Here is a 19,497-nt window from a genome sequence, read left to right as displayed (position 1 = left end):
CCTTCAGCCCAAGGGAACTGAATGTTCCACACAGCATCAGTGATTAAGCTCTTAAAATGCCATGGATTTGGAAATGGAGGAGCAATGCCATGAAGAATATATGGCCTTGTTTCATTCCTCCCAGCCCCTCAGTACCCTGGTATCCCTTTCTCCCAAATCACACAAAACAACAGCATTTGTGGGATGAAAGTAAATAGGTTGTACCATGGAGGTTGAACTCATTTTTTTGAGTTCTTTTATCAGGAATCTGATGGATTTCTGATCTCTTCAGCCAAAGAGCAGAAAAGATTGTGGTTCTGAATGCACTTACTTGCAGAAAACATGGTAGAAGCCTAATATCAGCCCAAACTTGCATGATGGATAATACCCTGCATAGAGATGACCTTCTTGTCTATCACTCATAGCTTAAGAAGTGTAATGGGATTCCAATTTAATGTGATAAAGTGTCATCACAAACATGAAATTCTAAAGCCATCACTCAATGATTGTAATTAGCCCATGGCAGACTGCTCTGAATACTAAAGTGACTGTAAAAGGTGAAAATTCTCTTAATTAGCAAAGATGCAGAAAACGTGAAAGGCTGACTCACGGTTAGGAAGGTTCCAATTAAGCTGGCCCATATTGAAATGATTAGGAGGGCAGCTGTGATTGTGCAAAGGATATAAAAAATGTTAGTGTGATATTAAGTCTTGTATTTTTCCATCCCTGGTCCTGCTCTTCAGTGCAACCTTCAGGCACATCATCTGTGAACATAATTGTTTCCTGACCTGGCTGCAGAAAAAAAAAAAAAAAAAAAAAAAACCAACAAAAAAACAACATCTAAATGCAATAAACTCTGATGATATTCCCCAAATATTTTCAGATATTGAGTATAATCTGAACAACAAACTTCTACCTGGATGTCATGAAACCCTGTTCAAGTTGTTCAATTCTATGGCAAGGAAGTCTAGATGAAAAGGATTGGTAAAATTTCTCCCCCTGCAAGAAAACATTTCTCTCCATATGGTGGCATCTTGTTGACACAACATCTCACACTGGTCCTCTGATCCTTACATCATCATAGTTGAAAAGCTGCTTAGCCTGGGTTGATCATTCATCTAACAAATTCAGCAGGCATGTCTCATAGACTTGAGCAAGGGAAGATCACCACAACTCCTGCACATACAGATTGCAGGAGCATTGACCTTTCCTGTCCTGCCAAGCACTGGACACAGCCAGAGTGCTGCAACGTGTGTGGGAGCTACAGATAAATTCAGTCCTAATAACGCTAATATAGGTACTGCTGATAACTGGGGCAGCAGGGATTTCAATGCAAGCCAATTGCTCAGGCACTTCCCCCTCTTCTCAGAAGTGTTTGGTTTGCATCCCTCACCCTAAAACTAATTCAGATATGTCTGCATGAGCTGCAGTTTTATCTCTGTGATGCATCATAGGACAGAGCACTAAGTAGTTATATTCATTTAAAGTATAGATGGCTAATTCTCAAGCAAAATATAACTTACATCTAAAAATCCAAAAGTGGTCTTGAATAAGATGGGCAGAGTAAACCCCCCCCCCCTTTTCTGTTCCCCCCATTCTCTAATGCCCATGCACACACCCACAATCAGATGGGATATATAGGATAGCTCATTACAGACTCATTGCAGATGATAGTTTTTTATAGAACTGCCACTGACAATGTTTTTGAAACTTTTAATTTTCTGTAAGAGACTCTGCTAAGCCTTTAAGGTATGACACCTTAAACTTTTTTTTTTTTTTTTTTGCAAGATGCTATGAGAAATTTCCTGTGCGTCTAACCACAGGATAATTTCTCATTGTGCACTGCCATGAAGATAGCACCTGTCTTTAGCCCTGCACTCTGATATCTCCTTGAGGATCTATCCAAATTCAAGGTAAGGATCTTTAAATTCTGGATATTTCATATTTATACACTTGCTGTGTTTGTGGCAGCAGTGTAGAGTCTTTCTAAAGAGAAGACAGATTCTTCCTGGGGACCATCTGCAAATATATCTCTATCTGAGGACAAAATATATGCATGCAACCTAATTTTGCCTAACACAGAGAAGTTACTTTGATCAATGCAGACCTGCTGCTGAGATGAGTGGAAAAGTGCCAACAACCCAGGAAAGATCTAAGGTCTATCAATTGACATGCCACCATAATCCATGCAAAATCCAGCAAAGAGGGGATAAGGAAGTTTTTTTTCAGCAATAACAATGATGACAACAATGATTTTTTTTTTTTTTGGAAGAACCAGAACTAAAAATTCAACCTGCATAAAAAAGGAGGAAGTAATTGAAAATCTTAGTAGCTGGCAACAGTTTAAATTCATTGGCTCCATAATTATGTATTGATTTTATCATATTCAAATCCCTATATTACCTTTTATTTCTCCCAATCAACTGAACTGCATTTACTGTTTGGTTTTCAAAAATTAAAAATAATAATTACCCTGGGACTATATTGTACCTGAGTATCCTCAGTTAAGCACAGAACTGTAATTGCAACTTTAGAATGATGATTTACCAAGATGAAATCCTGCAGGTCAGAACTGCCACTGAAAGGCAGAGAGACAGGTTTGTGTTCATTTATTTTGTTTTATTCTTAAAACTTCCAAGACCAGATCTGGGCTGGGAGAGAGAGAAGCCTTCCTTAGACAGAGATCTAGAAGTGAAACTTGTTTGTGAAAATTATATTGACCTTTTCTCTAATTTTAATAACAAATGTAGTTGCAGAAGCCACCACCACATTATAGCCTTTGGGGGACATCTCTATGCTAGCCAGACATACATTGTCCTTGTTTCTTTGAGCTCAGCAGAGTCTAAGGGCTTGCAAGTTGAAGAGTCTCTAGACGTCTCATTTGCAACACGCTTAGAAAACTTTGTCAAGCTTTTCTGTGTCCTTAGCAATGAAGAGAAGTCGAGAATATCTGGGCTACCTTTTCTTAGTCATAGCAATCTGGAGTTTCTGGACTAGGCATTCTTTAGGAAACAGGGAGAAAAAAAAAAGAAAGCTATAATTTTGAGAGGTGTTTTTTTCACTTCAAGTCAAATTTGCTCTTTCCTCATGAAAGTGAAACTGGCACAGGATTAACACAAGCACCTAGTTGAGGCCAGTAGAAGTACTGTTGACTTCTCCTAATCTCATGGAAAGCCAAAGTCTCTGAGGCTACAACATCAGCCTCTGCTGCATTTATTCGTTTATTTGTTTGTGAATATCCACTTCTAAGTAAGATAGTGTAAATAGATGTAATGAAGAAAAAAAACACATTTTTTTTGTTTCAACTCCATATAAATCCAATGAAAGAAGAAGAATAGAGAAAATTGTGTATTTTACATAAAAACAGTTAAATAAAAACAGAAAATGGGAAAATTTCAGCAGCCTTAAGTCAGACACTGAAACTTGAAGACAAAGTCCTCTCTAGGTGAGCCGATGAGCTTCATTGACAGTTATATGATGCAGGCTGACTTATATCAGCTGGGATTCTTGGCTGTGAGTGCAGGAATCTTTCTGATACAATAATTAACTTGATTTCCAGAAGAGGGGAGCCCCGGTGCAGTTGATTTACAAGAGGACATTTGACATAGGGCCAGCACAGATATATTGCTGTTGCTGAGCATTTATTGTGTGGCTTGACTCTGTTCATAAGTTGCAGTACTTGTAGTCCTGAATTTTTAGGCAGAAACATGACAAATTTCTGAAGTCTGACTACCTATTTGCAACATGCATTGTAAAATTTTGATAACAAATGATATTTCAATTGAAGTAATTTCATGACTTCTTGCAGTTCAGCTGAACAACCTCAGTGTTGTACAATTAACATGTGTTTCTTGCACTCAATATTACCCAGGTTTCACAGTGGGGGTGTTTGGTGGCACCAAGACCAGAGTTACCTTTTTACCTCATGAAATTAAAACTAGCTGCTTTTCTTTCACCAGTGAGAGTTTTGCCAGCATCCACTAGCAGAAGCGCTTTTCCAGCAGTGTCCCTTTTGTGAATTTTAAGTCCACCATCTAGAAATCTCACCTAGGGAAGTGGTGATTGATTTAGAAATGGAAGATAAGTGTATCTGCAGAAAATAGCCTGACAAGATGGACGGGCCTACATGCTGGGTCAGGTGCCCTCTCCAATATGATTGACAAGGTTGTGTCATCTGATCCTGTGCCAACCCATCTTTCTCTTTTGACAGGAGACAGCTCTGTGGGTAAGGACAGAGCCTTAGTTCAGTAGGTTTCCTATACAGCAGGGTACTGAAAACAAGGACTTCAGATTATGGCCAGAGACTTCAACAGAAAACCGGAAGACTACCATTTGCACTAGATGGGAAAGGGATTTTTGCATGCAAAATACACGTTTTAACGTGTCCTAAGCTCATCATTTATCACAAAGAATCACAAAGGCTGGAAAAGACCTCCAAGATCATCTGGCCCAACTGTTCCCCTACCACCAATGTCACCCACAAAGCCATGTCCCTAAGCACCATGTCCAGCCTTTCCTTGAACACCCCCAGGGACAGTGACTCCACCACCTCCCTGGGCAAACTGTCCCAATGCCTGACCGCTCTTTCTGAAAAGAAATTTCTCCCCTGGTGCAACTTGAGGCCATTCCCTCTAGCCCTATCACTAGTTACTGTGAGAAGAGGCTGACTCCTGGCTCCCCACCCCTTCCTTTCAGGCAGTTGCAGAGAGCAATAAGGTCTGCCCTGAGCCTCCCCTTCTCCAGACCAAACACCCCGAGTTCCTTCAGCTGCTCCTCACAGGACTTGTGCTCCAGGCCCTTCATCAGCTTCATAGCCCTTCTCTGGATATGCTCCAAGGCCTTGATGTCCTTCTTGTACTGAGGGGCCCAAAGCTGAACATAGCAAATTTACTCAGGGGCCTGTGATCTGCTTGTGCACCTTCATTATCAAAAGCAAGAAAAGTGACAGCACGGAGGCAGGGGCAAAGGGACAGCACTGAGCACCATGGGCATAGGTTCCCTTGGGCTTCCCAGAGCTGGTCAGAGAAAAACTGAGGAAACAATGTACCAACACTACTGCTGAGGACAGAGTAGCTGAATACTACCAGGATTGTGGAAACGAGGGGAGAAGCTGAGACATAACTTGGTGAGAAAGGAGGTGTCGACATGAGTGGGTGGTGAAGAAGGAAATAGGTCATGTCCTATAGAGGCAATTATCTACTCAGCTCTGTTTGCGAAACTTAAACATTTGGTTGCATTTAGCATAGCTTCGGGGCAGTTGTAAATTGTTTATCTGCTGATAGTCTGTGAAGGTCCATATGTCAGCTCAGGGCTGCCAACTCCCTCACCCCCCTTTCCCCAGTCTCTAAGATGCCCTGTACACCTCATGAGGTGCCAATTCCTGGTGCTGCCCAAGGTCTTATCTCCATGTTTGCTCTTAAAATAAATAAATAAAAAGATAAAAAATGACAACACCAAAACAAAAAGCCTGTACATTTCCGCTAAAACTAAATGTGAGGGAAAAGATACCTGACAAAATCATCCTGTAATGTGCATTAATACTGAATATCTTTCCATTAAAGAAAGGGAAAATTCTAATATTAAAGACGAATATATTTTATTGAAGAATCCAGTCTTTCAAAGACATAAGTATTTGGTATAGAATTTCAAGCTCAGTAAAAGGTTTTTATACAAATATGGTCATGGTATAATCTTGAAAAATATTAACAGTTTTCAGCAACAAGGGAGCTTTATGAGGGAGGAAAAAACAATATTGACTCATGGTGTTTATTTGTAGCATAGTAAAATTGCCCACACCTGAGAAATTTCAGTAATTAAACACCTAATGCTAAATTAATCCAAAGAAAGGTTAAGCAAATTCTACAACTTAAAAGGGAGATAGAAAAGCTAATCACCATGGTCTTAAAAAAGAAGAAAAAAGAAAAGAACAAACATTATGTTTAATTAGAGTGCAAATGGACATAAATAACATTTGGAAAAAATGTCCTTCATCTGACCCTGCAGCACTTGCTTAATTTAGTCCTTTTCATATTCTCCCTGCAGTGATTCTCAGCTGCTCACAACTGCATTGTTCGCAATGGTCCAGTCACCCAGCTCCCACCCTGGAGCTATAATGACCCATTTTAGAACCCCTTCCCCAAACAGTACAAAAATCAAACCTTTTGATACCCATAATTGGAAAATTATTTATTGGTATTTTCATTGCAGTTACTATGAGCTATGAGCATAGATGCCTTGGAGTGGCTAATCTGACACCTCTTTAGACACATGCTCACAGGTATGTTTTCTACTCATCCTTGGCTATTCACCAGCTCTGTTAGCTGCTGTTGGATGTAGGCAAGGGCCCTCATCCTAGAACAACTATCTGAGCAAGATGAATTGCAGTACTTATTTCTCTCCTTTGACTACGAGCAGAAGGGGAGCTATTTAATATCTGATTTTTTGTGTGCCTGAGCTAGGACAGATGAATTCCACTACTTCCTTTTTCTTGTGTGGTTGTGCATTTCCATAATACATTGGCTACAGACATAACATGGGGAAGACTAATTTCCTGAAAAAAATACTGTTATCTTTCTCATTAGACTCTTAAATACTTATACTGCCTGTATTGCTATTGAGCTTGATATTTTATTTTTAAAAAGCATTTTTTTTTCTTTTAAGGAACTATTTAGTTACACTGAGCCTTTTTACAGATGCTGAAGAAATACCTGATTTAAGACTCTCTGTCTCCTTTTAATATTACAATATCTCCTTATCTCAGTCCTGACTCAGGCAAAGGCTTATGTACATATCTTTAAATACATCCTGATGGCTTCACTGAAGCCAATGGGATTATTCACAATGTTTCTGGCTTGGCAGTTGCATCTGTTTTTTCAGGAATGGGGACTCAGTCTCTCTTCCTGGTGTGCATAGGTGTTCCTCACCAGATGCAGCCCAAGGACATGTATAGCATGCTTCTCCACTTCTGTTGCATGCATGTCATCATTCACATTTAATTTAATTAAAAAGCAGCAGATGATACCATAGTAAGTTTTACACTGGGCACAAAGCCAGTTTTTCTTTTTATTGGTAAAGCTGGGTTTAATTTCATCAAGCAATTCCTCTCTCATCCATAACAGAGGCACATCCAGCACTTCTCCAGAGTATCACTTGAAAGAAATAATGAATGACATTAAATGAAAGTTTCATTTTTTCTTTTAAAAATGAACTTTAACATAATAAAATACTGTAGTCTCATTCTGAGTCAAATATCTTGTTACTTTTTTTTTCCAGGAGCAATGCTCAGCAAGGCTTTGTTCTTGCCTGAGTGTTGTATGACTGTAACAAATCACTAAAATGTCCCTGAGATGTCTCACATCAGGGAAATTGAAACCCTGAAAAATATATGTCCTTGGCACGGTCTTCCTATATATTGTGAAATTGCTACTATAATTGCAGGATTTAGTATGTTATGGGAAATGGGCCTTTTCTTTTAAGGCCTTTTTTTTTTTTTTTTTTTTTTCCCTCTGTACAACTCATATTTAACTTGAAGGAGAGATAAGTGCATCCTTATTTAGCTCAGTACTTAAACACATGCTTAAATCTAAAGATGTCCCAGTCCATGAGACTTAAGAATTTGATTAAATGAAGTCATTTACTTGAGTGCTTTGCCAGATTAAGATCTTCAGAAGTAAAATACCAGTATGAATACAGGCTGCATCAGGGTCTAAAGCTATAACTTTCCAGTAAAGCAAGCATTGACAGGGGATGGGTGCTCTCTGGCCCTGAAGGAGGCTGGCATGGTCAGTTAATGTCAATACTATTGAACAGTCCTATATTCTTCAAAATGGGTAACTGCAAATAAACCGCCTGGTGGGAATGGTTCCTGGAACATGCCAGCATCCAGATTGTGCCTGGAAATTTCTGGGGAGGGAAAGTAGTTTTCCAGGCCAAAGCTGTGCCAGGATCTTCCCTAGAGACTTAATAGTTTTGAAGATTAATTCCAGTCCCTGTGTCATGTCATTACCTGGAATCACCTCCAAAGGCAATTGCCTTGTTTTTAAGAGGTTGGGCCCTAATTTCTGTACTTCCATTAGCTGTATCATACCCACTATGATCAAGTTACTGGTCAGTAGCAGTTTGTTTTTATACATGTGGATCTTTGAGGTAGTCAGAAGAGAACAAGTTCTTCTTCAGGCCCAGCTGTTGCCACTGTTTCTAGCTGTTTTCATAGCCAGATGATACTTTTCTGAAACTCTCACACAGGAACAGGTGACTTTGTCACTCTTTGTTTTTCTACCTAATGATGGAAAGTTGATTTGGCAGCAGAACTAAATCTTGCAAATCTTGCAACCACCTCTTTTTTTTTTTTTTGTCTAGAGACAAAACAAGATCACACATCTCACAAATCCTACATACTTGGTATTTCCAGGTGTACACACTGAGAATAAGAGCCTGTCTCTGAAGTGGTACATGTTAACATTGCTGCTGCCAGATGCTGCAACTCCATTGGCATGGAGCTGAAACCAATGGGGCTTCCTCCAAAAGAAAGTCTGCTTCAGACGAACAGGATATTTTTGTAGATCAAGATTTATCCTCACTGCAATATGTGAAAAATCTTCAGTCCATATCAATGAGAGGAAATAAGATCAAAGACATCTAGTGCCTGAATTACAATAGAAACAAAAGAAAAAAAAATGTTCTGGACCAAGATTTCTCTATTTGTGGAGACTTCTACACTTCACACAATTGACATTCCTATTCCTTCCTTGGAATATTCCTTGATATTCCTTCCTTGATATTCCTTCCTTGTAAAAAAATTTCCATCCATGACTGAATGTAAATTCTTTCATGATATGTTCTCAAGTGGTTTATTGAAACAAAAATAATGCTCTTTGTTCTTTACAAAGGAACTCAGTGCAACATCCAACATACAGCTGAGAGGTGCCAAAGCCCAGAATGAGAAGCATGTTTACAGCAGAGAGCTGTCACACTACTTTGTCCTGGAATATATCCCTGCTCTGGCAGAAGCCATGCTAATCTTGTCAGGAATTTAGTACATAAACAGGGTAGGCTCTGATGTGTGTTTACGAGAACTACTCATGTGATATTGCCAAAGTAGCGGTGTGGCAAGCAATGGTGACACCGTTATTAATCTGTATTAGAAATACTGCCCAGAATATCCAGCAGGCTGATGCAGAGGAGATGAAGTTAAGCAGTACAATGTTGAAGTACCATTAATTTTTCTCTAGTTAAGGCTGTATCAGCATTTCCACTAGAAATACTTGCTTCCAGAGGCTTGTATAATTCAGCCTGGAAAATGTGCTCTGAGCAGAAACTTGGCACAAAATGTGCCTAGCAGGGACAGTATTTTCTTTTCTAGGGCATGAAGAAATATCCATTTATTTTTCTTTCTGAGATAGAAATACAGAAGAAAACTATGCACTTCTAAGATAAAGGAATGCTAAAAAAAAAAAAAAAAAAAAAAAAAAAAAGTAATGCCTCCTGTAAAAAGAACAAATATAATACAATTTTATGAGATAGAAAGTGCAGAAAAAATTAAGCCTAATTATTTTCTGAGTTTTCTTACAGAAAATTTTCTGTCTGATGAAAGTTTTGAGTGCTGTTATAAATTAGCTACTTCTGTACCAGACTCTGCACTTTGATGCATCCAAGCATCTCCAATTTATTTCAACAAGGTTATGCTCTCAGAGTTTTAAAAAAAAAAAAAAAAAAAAAAAAAGAAAGAGGAAAATTTTGAAGGGGTTGAGAGCTCACATGGAAGATTAAAGTACAAAATAAGCTGCAAAGGAAAGGCAGCCTCAGGGAGTGGGAAAGAGAAACTTTACTTTCTCTAATGAGGAAGCAGGAAGAAAACACGAGTAGTGGTACGGGTATGTTGGTATGACAGAGAGGAGACAAAGAATCCAAGGAAAGATGAAGTTTGGAACTGTTTTGTCCTTCTTTGTTTTCAGTGAGATTTTGTCTGGGGGTCTGGGCAAGGAGGTCAGATCCCTGTTTGTGCTGAAAAATAACAATCCACATCAACTTTGTGGATAAGCAACACTGCACACAGCTATAGGTAGGATGAACATCTAAGTTTCACATTGGATCATTTGCTTTTAAGCCATGAAGGAGGTCAAAACACATGGCTAAAAGAAAGCCTTGTGGATTAAGATGAAAATCTTCCCCAAAACTTCCCGACTGATGTGTCAGAAGAAGAAGTGCACCTCTTCTCAGACATGTGGGATTTTGTTAGGGGCTCTGCAGTGGGAAGTGGGGATCTCTCAAAGAACACCTCTAAAAAAGATCTAAAAATGTCATGGTGTGAGGTGTTTGCCTGCGTGCTGCTGTGATGACAAATTCCAGATTACTCCTGGGGAAACGTAGGAACTCTGCCAAGCAGGTACCTCTAGGAGACTGTGGTGCTACTGAAGAAGGAAGACAACAGACAATGAGGGCCTGGCCTCATTGAGGGCATGGCCCTCATTGTCTGTTGTGCTCTTGCAACATGATGTGCATCTTCCAGTTCTCATTCACAACTGTATCATGTAAGGGAGCAGCTTTGAATATTCTTCCCAAGGGGTTGTGAAACCAAAGATGTGATCCTTTCTTTGGTGCAAGTGGAAAACAGGTTATAGAGAGGCTCACTCACTTGGTTTATGATTTTTCTGTATGCAAGTTTATGGTGAAAAGAAACATTCTGCGTGATGGATGAGCTTCTTTCCATATTCAGTCTCCTTCCCAGTTCAAATGTGTTCTTGTTTGAGTAAGATTGTATAGGCCAAGAATCAGTTTGACTGTCTATAATTTGATTACATTATCCTCCACACAACATACTTCACTTGGTTTCCACTTCACTTTAACCTGGAGATTTCCATCAAAGTAACATACTTCTGAGACAGTCTTAACATCATTTTTTATTTAGAGCTTTGCTGAAGGATACACTGCCTCTCTGTGAAGTATTCCTTTTCCCTAACATGTCTCTTGTTCACTGATTGCCTAACTTTGCTTTTTAATATTTCCTAGGTCTTCAAATGAGAGCTTGAGGTACTCAAAAAAACTAACATTGCAATGAAAAACAAGTTATTAAAGTCTATAATTACAAAAAATATTAATCTAAGAGATTTAGCATGGTGCTTCCTTAAGGACAATAAGCCAAGTTCTTGTCATAGTGAAATATGAAATAACTCCATTGAAATAAATCTTAATTATGCTTGAGTCACTACTCAGTGTGACTTAATTAAGAGCAGAGCAGTGAGAGCCTTTTAGGTAAAAAAAAAAAAAAAAAAAAAACGCTGATTATACAACTACTTTACTTCATATTTCTTCTTTCACCCTGGTTCCTTTCTTTCCCACTGAAGAAAATTTTGAAACTAGAGTTGCTCAGCTGAACTCAGATAGATATTAACGTATGTCAGGTTACATCCTACATAGGAAGTTTTTGAGGTAAAAGACTGAGGATGATAGTCCTGAAGGTAATCTCTACATTATACATGCAAGGTGCCATGCATTCATACCTATCTTGGCCATAAAAAGTATGTTGATTTGTTAGGCAATAAATTCATGAAACTTCAGGTACTGGACTACAGAGGTAAAACCCTAATTCTAACAAAAAAAGACAGGAGTAAGTTACAGTTAAAACAGCCAGTATGGAAAAATGTAATGGAAGAAATTACAGGACACCTCCACTCCAGCCTCCTGAATGCAGCATGCAACAATGGCTATATAGTATAGACAGATACATTATTAACAAACATATAAACAATGAAGAGGTTCGTTTGTCATGGTTTCACTTCTTGCTGGATAGAAAACATGCAAAGCCATATATATCATGGCAGTAAACCTGTTGACTTCAACAGAGTTATCTCAACAGTGAACTTAAAATAACAGTGAGGGAATGAAACCAAAAAAGTAGGAAAACCACAGAGAACTCTTGTCAGCTTGTGTAGAATATATATATATAAACAGACATTAAAGGAAGATGTACACCATCCCAGGGAACTTTTTAAACTGGTTTAAAAAAAAAAGTATAATGAAAATCCAATATGCAGCATAGATGAGAGTGTCAAATTGTTTTGGTGTGTGGTCTATGTCCTATGTTCACACATACATATGTAGATCCAGCTGAGCTGAACAGGTGCCATGAGGCTGCAGAAATGGGTCAAAATTATTGAAATATATTGAAAGCAAAACAAGCAAAAAATAGGAGAAGACATTAAAAAATATGGACTACCCATCCCCAAATTGTTCTGGTGTGGCTGAATTATAGAAGAAAATAATCACTTTTTTAGCTTGAGAAGAAGTTTTCCTTGGTCCACGGAGACTGACATATCTGCAGAAGTAACAGCTGCAATCGTCTTTCCTGGTAGGTCTGGAAACTGGTTGGTAAGTAAAGTAACAAAACTACATCCATGGAAGATCTGTTTGTTTATGTGTTTTTTTTTTTTGTTGTTGTTTTTTTTTTTCTCCATTCCTGTGTTGACATCGAAATAAAAAACTCCTAGTCCCAGAGTACATTCTGTACATTTTGTGTCTCCTACTGCACTGTATGGTACTGAGAGAGAAACTGGTTTGACATCTCATTATACTCTAGCTCATTTGTGTGAGCCCACCCTCAATATTAACATCTCCTGATTTCTTAGCTCACTATTCTCCCTGGCAATTTTATAAGCTCTGTTCTGCATAAAGGCTTCATAAGCCAAACATAAATTTTGAGCTGAGTTACACCAGGGAATTATCCCTAATAGACTCTTGGAAGGCAATTTTCTAAGGCTTTTTTCTTTTTTCTTTCACTTGATATTAGGACATTTTAGGTGGGGTTAATCTCACCAAACTTAGATGTGTTGACATGGCTGATATCTGTGTCTGAATTGCTTTGAGCTTCCTTTACCACCAATGCTCAGAAACAGGCATTTTAAAGGTGTGATTCATTTACTCCTAACGAACAGATGTAAAAAAGACCAGAGGTATCTGTCCCCCTCTTATGTCCATAAAGGAAGCTTAGATATTAATAGCTACATTGTCAACATCCACAGTTAGATGAGATGAATCCCTGCTTTGATGGCTTTGGAAAATGTTACTTTCTTCAAAACAATGCATGACAGAGTTCCCTGGGATATATCTCTGTGGTACAAGAGAAGACCAATAACTTCCACTGTGACACACAGAGCAGGTGGGAAAAAGGACACCTTCAGAAGTGATACAAAGGGGTCACAGTTGTGCTACGACAATCCAGTATTGTATGGACAGTGGAGGAAATGTAAGAAAAGGTATGGAAGCCTTGACATCCAGAACCAACTGTTCTAAAAAGGTGGCTATTGCACAATGTCTTTGAGATACAGATCAAAGTCAGTAAATACTTCCCAACTAGAGACACATATGAGCCATAACCCAACATTAAAACATCCCCACTCCTAAATCTTACCAAACTATTTAGACCTCAGTTTTGCAGTTGACCCTTGAATATCTTGGGTCAAAACAATAACCTTGATCTAGATACACCTGAAGTTTAGATCTGGATTCAAACCTTGAAAGCTTTGCCTATCTAGAAAGTTTACCTTTCTCTAAAACTTGTTGCACATAAAATGTCCCTTGAACAATCAAGAGCTTTGACCACTCCTATAACACAGAGGTCATTTTTTGGCAAATGGTAATGGCAAAGTACAGAAAGGACAGAGAAGAGGAAAAACTGCATATCTTGAAAACAGAAGCAGTTAATGAACATTAGAACTGACATTCACATGGCTTTTTGTGCTGCAGGTGAATTTTGTCTGGCTCTCCCTAACCATGAAGCAGTAGAAAGAGGTGGGAGATGTCACAGAACAAAGAATCAACTTCTTGCAGAGATTTTTTTAGTGAAACATATGTACATACCCTCGTCAGCAAACTCTGCACGTCTGAGACTCAGTTAACCAGCCACAAATAAACATTTGCTTCCAGATGTCTTGTAAAGGTACCCACAAGTAATACAAAGTAGATATAAACACTCCATCTAGTGATATCTTTACATAGTGTCCTCATGGATACTATATATTCCGGAAGACATTGCTCATGTAGGTGATGCTATACCATATTCCAGAGAGTAGAAAGCAAGCCCTTTTAAAATACTGAAAGGGGAGATGGACATGGCGAGCTCCAGCGCTGAACTGGGCCAAGAGCAAACTGAAATGGCTAAATCGGTTTTCATCCCTTCTCTTGGGTTACTATGCTGTATAGCAGAGAAAGTCATTCATAGTTCTTTACAGTACAATTTCTAGCGTCACATAGTAACTGTGGATTTTCTGCACTCTTCTGTGAAATTTCAACTGCCAGAACAAAGCTTTATGTTGCAGACAATCAACACTCGGATATTTAGGAATAATAGTAATAAAGACATTTTGCCCTCCCCTCCCCTTCCCACAGGGGACTGATCTTTTTACAACTAGGGGTTTCTTTAGCCCCATGCAAACTTGTTATTTTGTTTGTTTGTTTTTAATGTCGCAAGTATTTGACTGATGTTTTGCTTAAGGAAGGGGAAAATCCCACTTCCTGCAGCATATTGCAGGGACCAGCAAACACATCCCTTCGACTGTTGGACCAAATACATAATAATAATAATACTGTGCGGGTGCTCCAGAGCTGACTCAGCTGTAACACGATCACATTATGTCTGTGATATGCAATCCATCATTACATTTAAAGCGCCTGCTTGATTAATATTCAGTATTTAATGTCAACACTGATAAATTAGGATTCAAAAGTGTTACACTGCAGGAACTGCAAATACTGCTGCAGTGGTAATGGCCTGGGTTAGTTTCATGGGATCTGCTAGTTCAAGGGGAATTTCACAATTCAGAAATGCCAAAATGTAGGTATGGTGATAGCAACCAGCTGTGGCTTCTTGGGATAAATGGCATATGTCAGTTTTAAAGACACTAAATATTAAATTTTCAAATGGCCAATGGTAATTTCTTCTCTTATATAAACAATACCTCTCTCCCTTGGCAGTGCAGCTTTGCCATCTAAATTCAGACTAACTTGAACTGTGGTGTTGTAGATATACTGAAATTGGGAAGTACTTTGGCTTAGATTGATTTAAACATCAACTTCCCGTGTGCATAGGTTTTATCTTAAACAACTTGTTCAAGAAAATAAGAAAAAAATGCCATGGCATTTTAAAATCTCTCTTGGTTTTGTTCCCTTTTCTCAACTGCAATGTTTTGTTTGTTTTATTGTGGACAATTTTATCAAAGTATTCTGTCTTTTTTCACTACTGTTTACTTAGTAGTAACTTTTCTTTTCAACTTCGCTTCAGTCTTAATTATGACAGATCAGGTAATTCCCATTAGAGCTACAGTTTGAGATTCAGGAACATTTAATGGCCAATAGACTTTTCCCTGGTGGAGAATGAGGATTCAAAGGAAATATTTGTGGTTATTTTTACTTTTGTTATTTTTGTTAAAAAAAGTTTGCACCTTGATGTGTCATGAGTACCCCTTCTTGATCTTCCTTTGCCTTGTCAGACCTGGCCAGCACAAGCAGCTGAGATCTTTGCTCTATTTTCCCTGCATCTCTGTGCAACACTTTTTAAAAAGAGGAAATATTATTATTTTTTTCTGAGCCTTTCAGACTGCTGTCACATGATCAGGATTCTCCTGAATTTCTATGCATTCGATCTCTTCTCGTTCCTTTCTTTTGGCTCGTTTCTTTTTCTTGTGGTGCTTTTTGGAAGGTGGGAAAAAGGTTAGAAAGACAGGCAAAATAACAAAACAGTGCAGAAGTGTGCAACTGCCGGCAAGCAGCAAGCATTTGAACAGTGTGAAGGTCAAGTTTGAAGGCACAAAGAGAAGGGGGACCAACCCAATAAGAAAAGAAGAAATGTTCTGCAAAATGGCTGTCCCATGCTCTTGGAGGGAGTTCTTTATACACTGAGTTCGGGTGTGCTCAGTCGCTAGTACAAATGTATAAAGCAGGGGTGCACAGTGATCTATGGCAAAATTCAAAGTGTAGATAAGGCACAGTATAGAAATGCAATCCATGTCTACATTCCATAAGGTCATCAAGCCAAGGACACCCAGTTCTATTGAGGTGACACTGAGAATTAACCAGAAATTTCCTAGAGGGTGGATAACCAGGAAAAGGGTCAGTATTAACACCAGCAGGATGCCAAAACCAGAAATCAAGACAGGCATAGTTACTGATAAACCATAGTGATCCATGAAAACAAAGGTAGGATTGAACACAATGAACTTGATGCTCTGTATAAGAGAGAGTGGTCTCAGCTTCTCCAACAATTCCACTGCCTCCCTCTGTGTGTTTTCACTAGTCCTGGCCACCAGGTACAAACGAGAAGCAATAATGTTGTTCTCGTCTCCAGCTTTGGAGAAAATGATGTCATTTTGAAATGCTGGAATTCTGGCTTTTTTAAAAAGGAGCTCTGGAGGATACTGATAAAGTCACTTTTGTTGGTTGCACTAATGTTACCCACTCGAAGGTACTGGTAATACTGTTCAATCCAGGACACTGTGTTGAACCCCTGGCTCAGTGTTTTTAGGTCTTCTTGCACAGTGCCATTCCAGTACTCCAGAGGTTCATAAATATAGAAGCCTATCACTGGGCTGTAGTTGCTGAAATACTTTTGCTGTATGAGGGCATAGGATACACTTGGAGACTCACTGGCAAGAAGGTTGATAATATTGGCTCCATCGTTAATCTGTAAGCACCCCATAAAAGGAGAAAGAGGCATAGATGAGATACAGTATCACCACAAATGGTTTGACATAGATGTTGGTAATCCACTCATTGTAATGCTCTCGGAGGAAATGCTGGATAAAGTGATGCTGGTACGGGTTGGTCTCATGATGAGAAGTGTGTTGATGGCCATCGTTCATCATGGTCTGGAACCACACAGGTTTCCGGTCCAGGTATTCTGCTGAAGGGATTTTACAGCAGAAGATGCTGTGATAACGATTCTGCTCCAACTGGCCAGCAAAGACCAGGCAGGAGCCGAAGAAGGAGAAGATATAGAAATAGTTTAACAGGATCGAGACACACATGTTCTGGCAAAAGACTTTTACAGCTTCAATGTTGGTGAAAGGGCTTGCACCCATGCCGAAGGCTATAAAATACAAGGAGCTTGTCATTGTATAGGAGACCATAACATCTGAGTAGGCATCCGCTACTCTGTCCTTGAATGGCAGATTCTCTCTGGTTCGGCGCCATCCTGAAAGAAGTTCAAATACTCCTTTGGTTCCATGACCTGAAATGAGAAAGCAAAGCATATGCATGTGCACAGATAAAGGAGGTTGAATTTTTCATCCTCCAGCAGTCAAAAAAAAAAAAAAAAAAAAAAAGCCAGCTAAGTTTTTAAGTTTTGTTATGATTTTGTCAGCATTAAAACAAATGAGAAATTGTGATGTGTCTGTGTAAAGCTAAATACCAGAAATAATATGCGGATATTTAGATGAACAGTCTGATATTCTGAGACTTTAAATGCTTATCATTCCCTGCAATAAAATGGTGAAATATCATTTGAAAGGCACCCATTGATTTTAATGAACAATTCCAAATGAACTGTCTATATAAGAAAAAGGAAAACATTAAATTTACTTTAAGTTCAGGGTTCTCAAAATTCCTTGTGGCAACTTACTACATCTTTCAAGGTTTAAGGGATTCATTTTGAAACGCTTACTAATAAAAATAACAACGTTTTCTTCCAGAAAATTGAAATTAATGGTTTTATTGGAGAAATAAATTGGTTTGACCAAGAGACACCTTGGTTCTTAATGCCTAACGAAGGAAAAAATATACTGCCATCAAACAACCAGATGAATTTGTATGATGGTTCTCTACCTTCTAACTAAAACGGGTACTTCTCAGTGATTGTGTGCAAATTTTCACACTATACTAAAGCTGACACGTTGGTGATAATGATGGAGAGTACAGGATTGGATAGATCCTTGGTTCACACTAATTGTCTGGAAAATTTATGTTTTCTTCATGATTATCTCCCTCTCTCTCTCCTTCTCTCTCAGCTCCTCCTGGCGAGAAGGAATTCCTTTAGTTCACATAAGCAGACATTCAAGAAAGAGACAGAGGCAAACAGTGCTCCAGAGGTTCTTATTCTATATTAAATAATTCTGAGAACTATTTTAGACATATATATATATATATATATATTTTTTTTTTTTTCTACTGGAAATGGAAGCTTAAGGCAGATTTCCTGTCATTTTACACATCATAGCCACAGTCCAGAAAATCTACAGCAATTAAGCTTTGAGACAGAATGAAAAAGTTGAAGCTAAGCTTACTGGAAAAATTTTAACCCGTAAAAGATATTTATTATATACGTATATATATTCACATAATATGTGGATTATATATATTTGTTATATATCTAATATATGTATATCATATATACATTAGATATGCATTCTTCTGGTATACATGTATATAATGTATACTATATATATATCATATGCCTATTATATGTATATTATAATTTATATTTATATTATTCTATTTACCAGTAAATAATTTAACTTTGGGAGGAAAACGTAAGATTAAAAAAAAACAAAAAAAAAAAAAAAAAAGAAAACAGCTAAAAGGGATTGACTATCAAACAAGGTTTTTTTTTTTTTTCAAAAATTAAAAACACATTTTAATGACAAAGAGGAAAGTTCTCTGCACTTTGGATAAAACCCTGGTAAAATTCTGAACAAGATAAATAAACACCTTACTGAGCAGAGAAAGAAGTAGAAGGAGATTGCAGGTATTTCTTTCTCTGCTCTCTGCAGTGGAACTGCATGCAACAAAGCAGGAGCTAATTTCTTGTAACTAAACCAGAAATGTGACCGGGAGATTTGCAAATAATGAAGTGTGTAATAGTAAACAAAAAGTCTGTTGAGTTTTTTGTTTTTTTTTTTTGCTTTAAATTTTTTGGATTCATACAGCTGCTTATGCTGCCAAAACAGACTCCTGACAGCCATTCTAGACAGGGTAGATTACAATATAAACTGACAAGTTCTTTGAACGTTACCTGTTTTACTGCAAATCAGTATCCCCAGTGAAAGATAAATATACAGTAGTACAGAAATCTTGCAGTTAGTAAAAAGCCTGTGTGGCAATACTGCTATCTTATGAATCAGTAACTTGGTTCACAAGGGACCTTGGAGTCCCTGGTAAGTTTAGGGTGAGTCAGTTCAAATTCCCGAAGCACAGCTGTCTTGTACACTGTCACATTTGGACTGTCAAGCAGAAAGTATCATCTCTTTGGGCTGAGAAAAGCTGCAGAATCAAATGACTTGGCTGTGATTTTATATTGTGCTTAAAGTATGAGTGTAAGTACCCTGCAGTGTGTGGACCAGGCTGGATGGTCATCACTTCCAGTGCCCATGGCCTGGCATGGGTTAATATACTGCTATAGGAGCTGTGTGTTATTCTGTTTTGGGAAGAGTAGATTTTCCTCATGTCTGTGCTCACCCCATCTAATGACTGATTTTGAAATCCAGACATTTCTGATGAAGACATTATGTCTTAAAATTTGTTCATATCCCATAT

At 38.3% G+C, this 19,497-nt stretch overlaps 1 protein-coding gene across 1 annotated transcript in view; it reads right to left on the bottom strand.

The window, feature by feature from the left end:
* Positions 1-1,542: 1,542 nt before the first annotated feature.
* PTCHD4 (patched domain containing 4) overlaps positions 1,543-19,497 on the bottom strand; it is a 97,869-nt gene continuing 79,914 nt past the window's right edge. Inside the window, 3 exon segments of the mRNA XM_068678778.1 lie at positions 1,543-16,336; positions 16,339-16,669; positions 16,671-17,197. Coding sequence (XP_068534879.1) covers positions 15,564-16,336; positions 16,339-16,669; positions 16,671-17,197 — 1,631 coding nt within the window. The 3' untranslated portion in view covers positions 1,543-15,563.

Source organism: Anas acuta, chromosome 3 (assembly GCF_963932015.1).
Source record: "Anas acuta chromosome 3, bAnaAcu1.1, whole genome shotgun sequence".
Lineage (NCBI taxonomy): Eukaryota > Metazoa > Chordata > Aves > Anseriformes > Anatidae > Anas > Anas acuta.
Note: the sequence above shows the minus strand (reverse complement) of the source record. Positions and strands in the feature narration are given on the sequence as shown.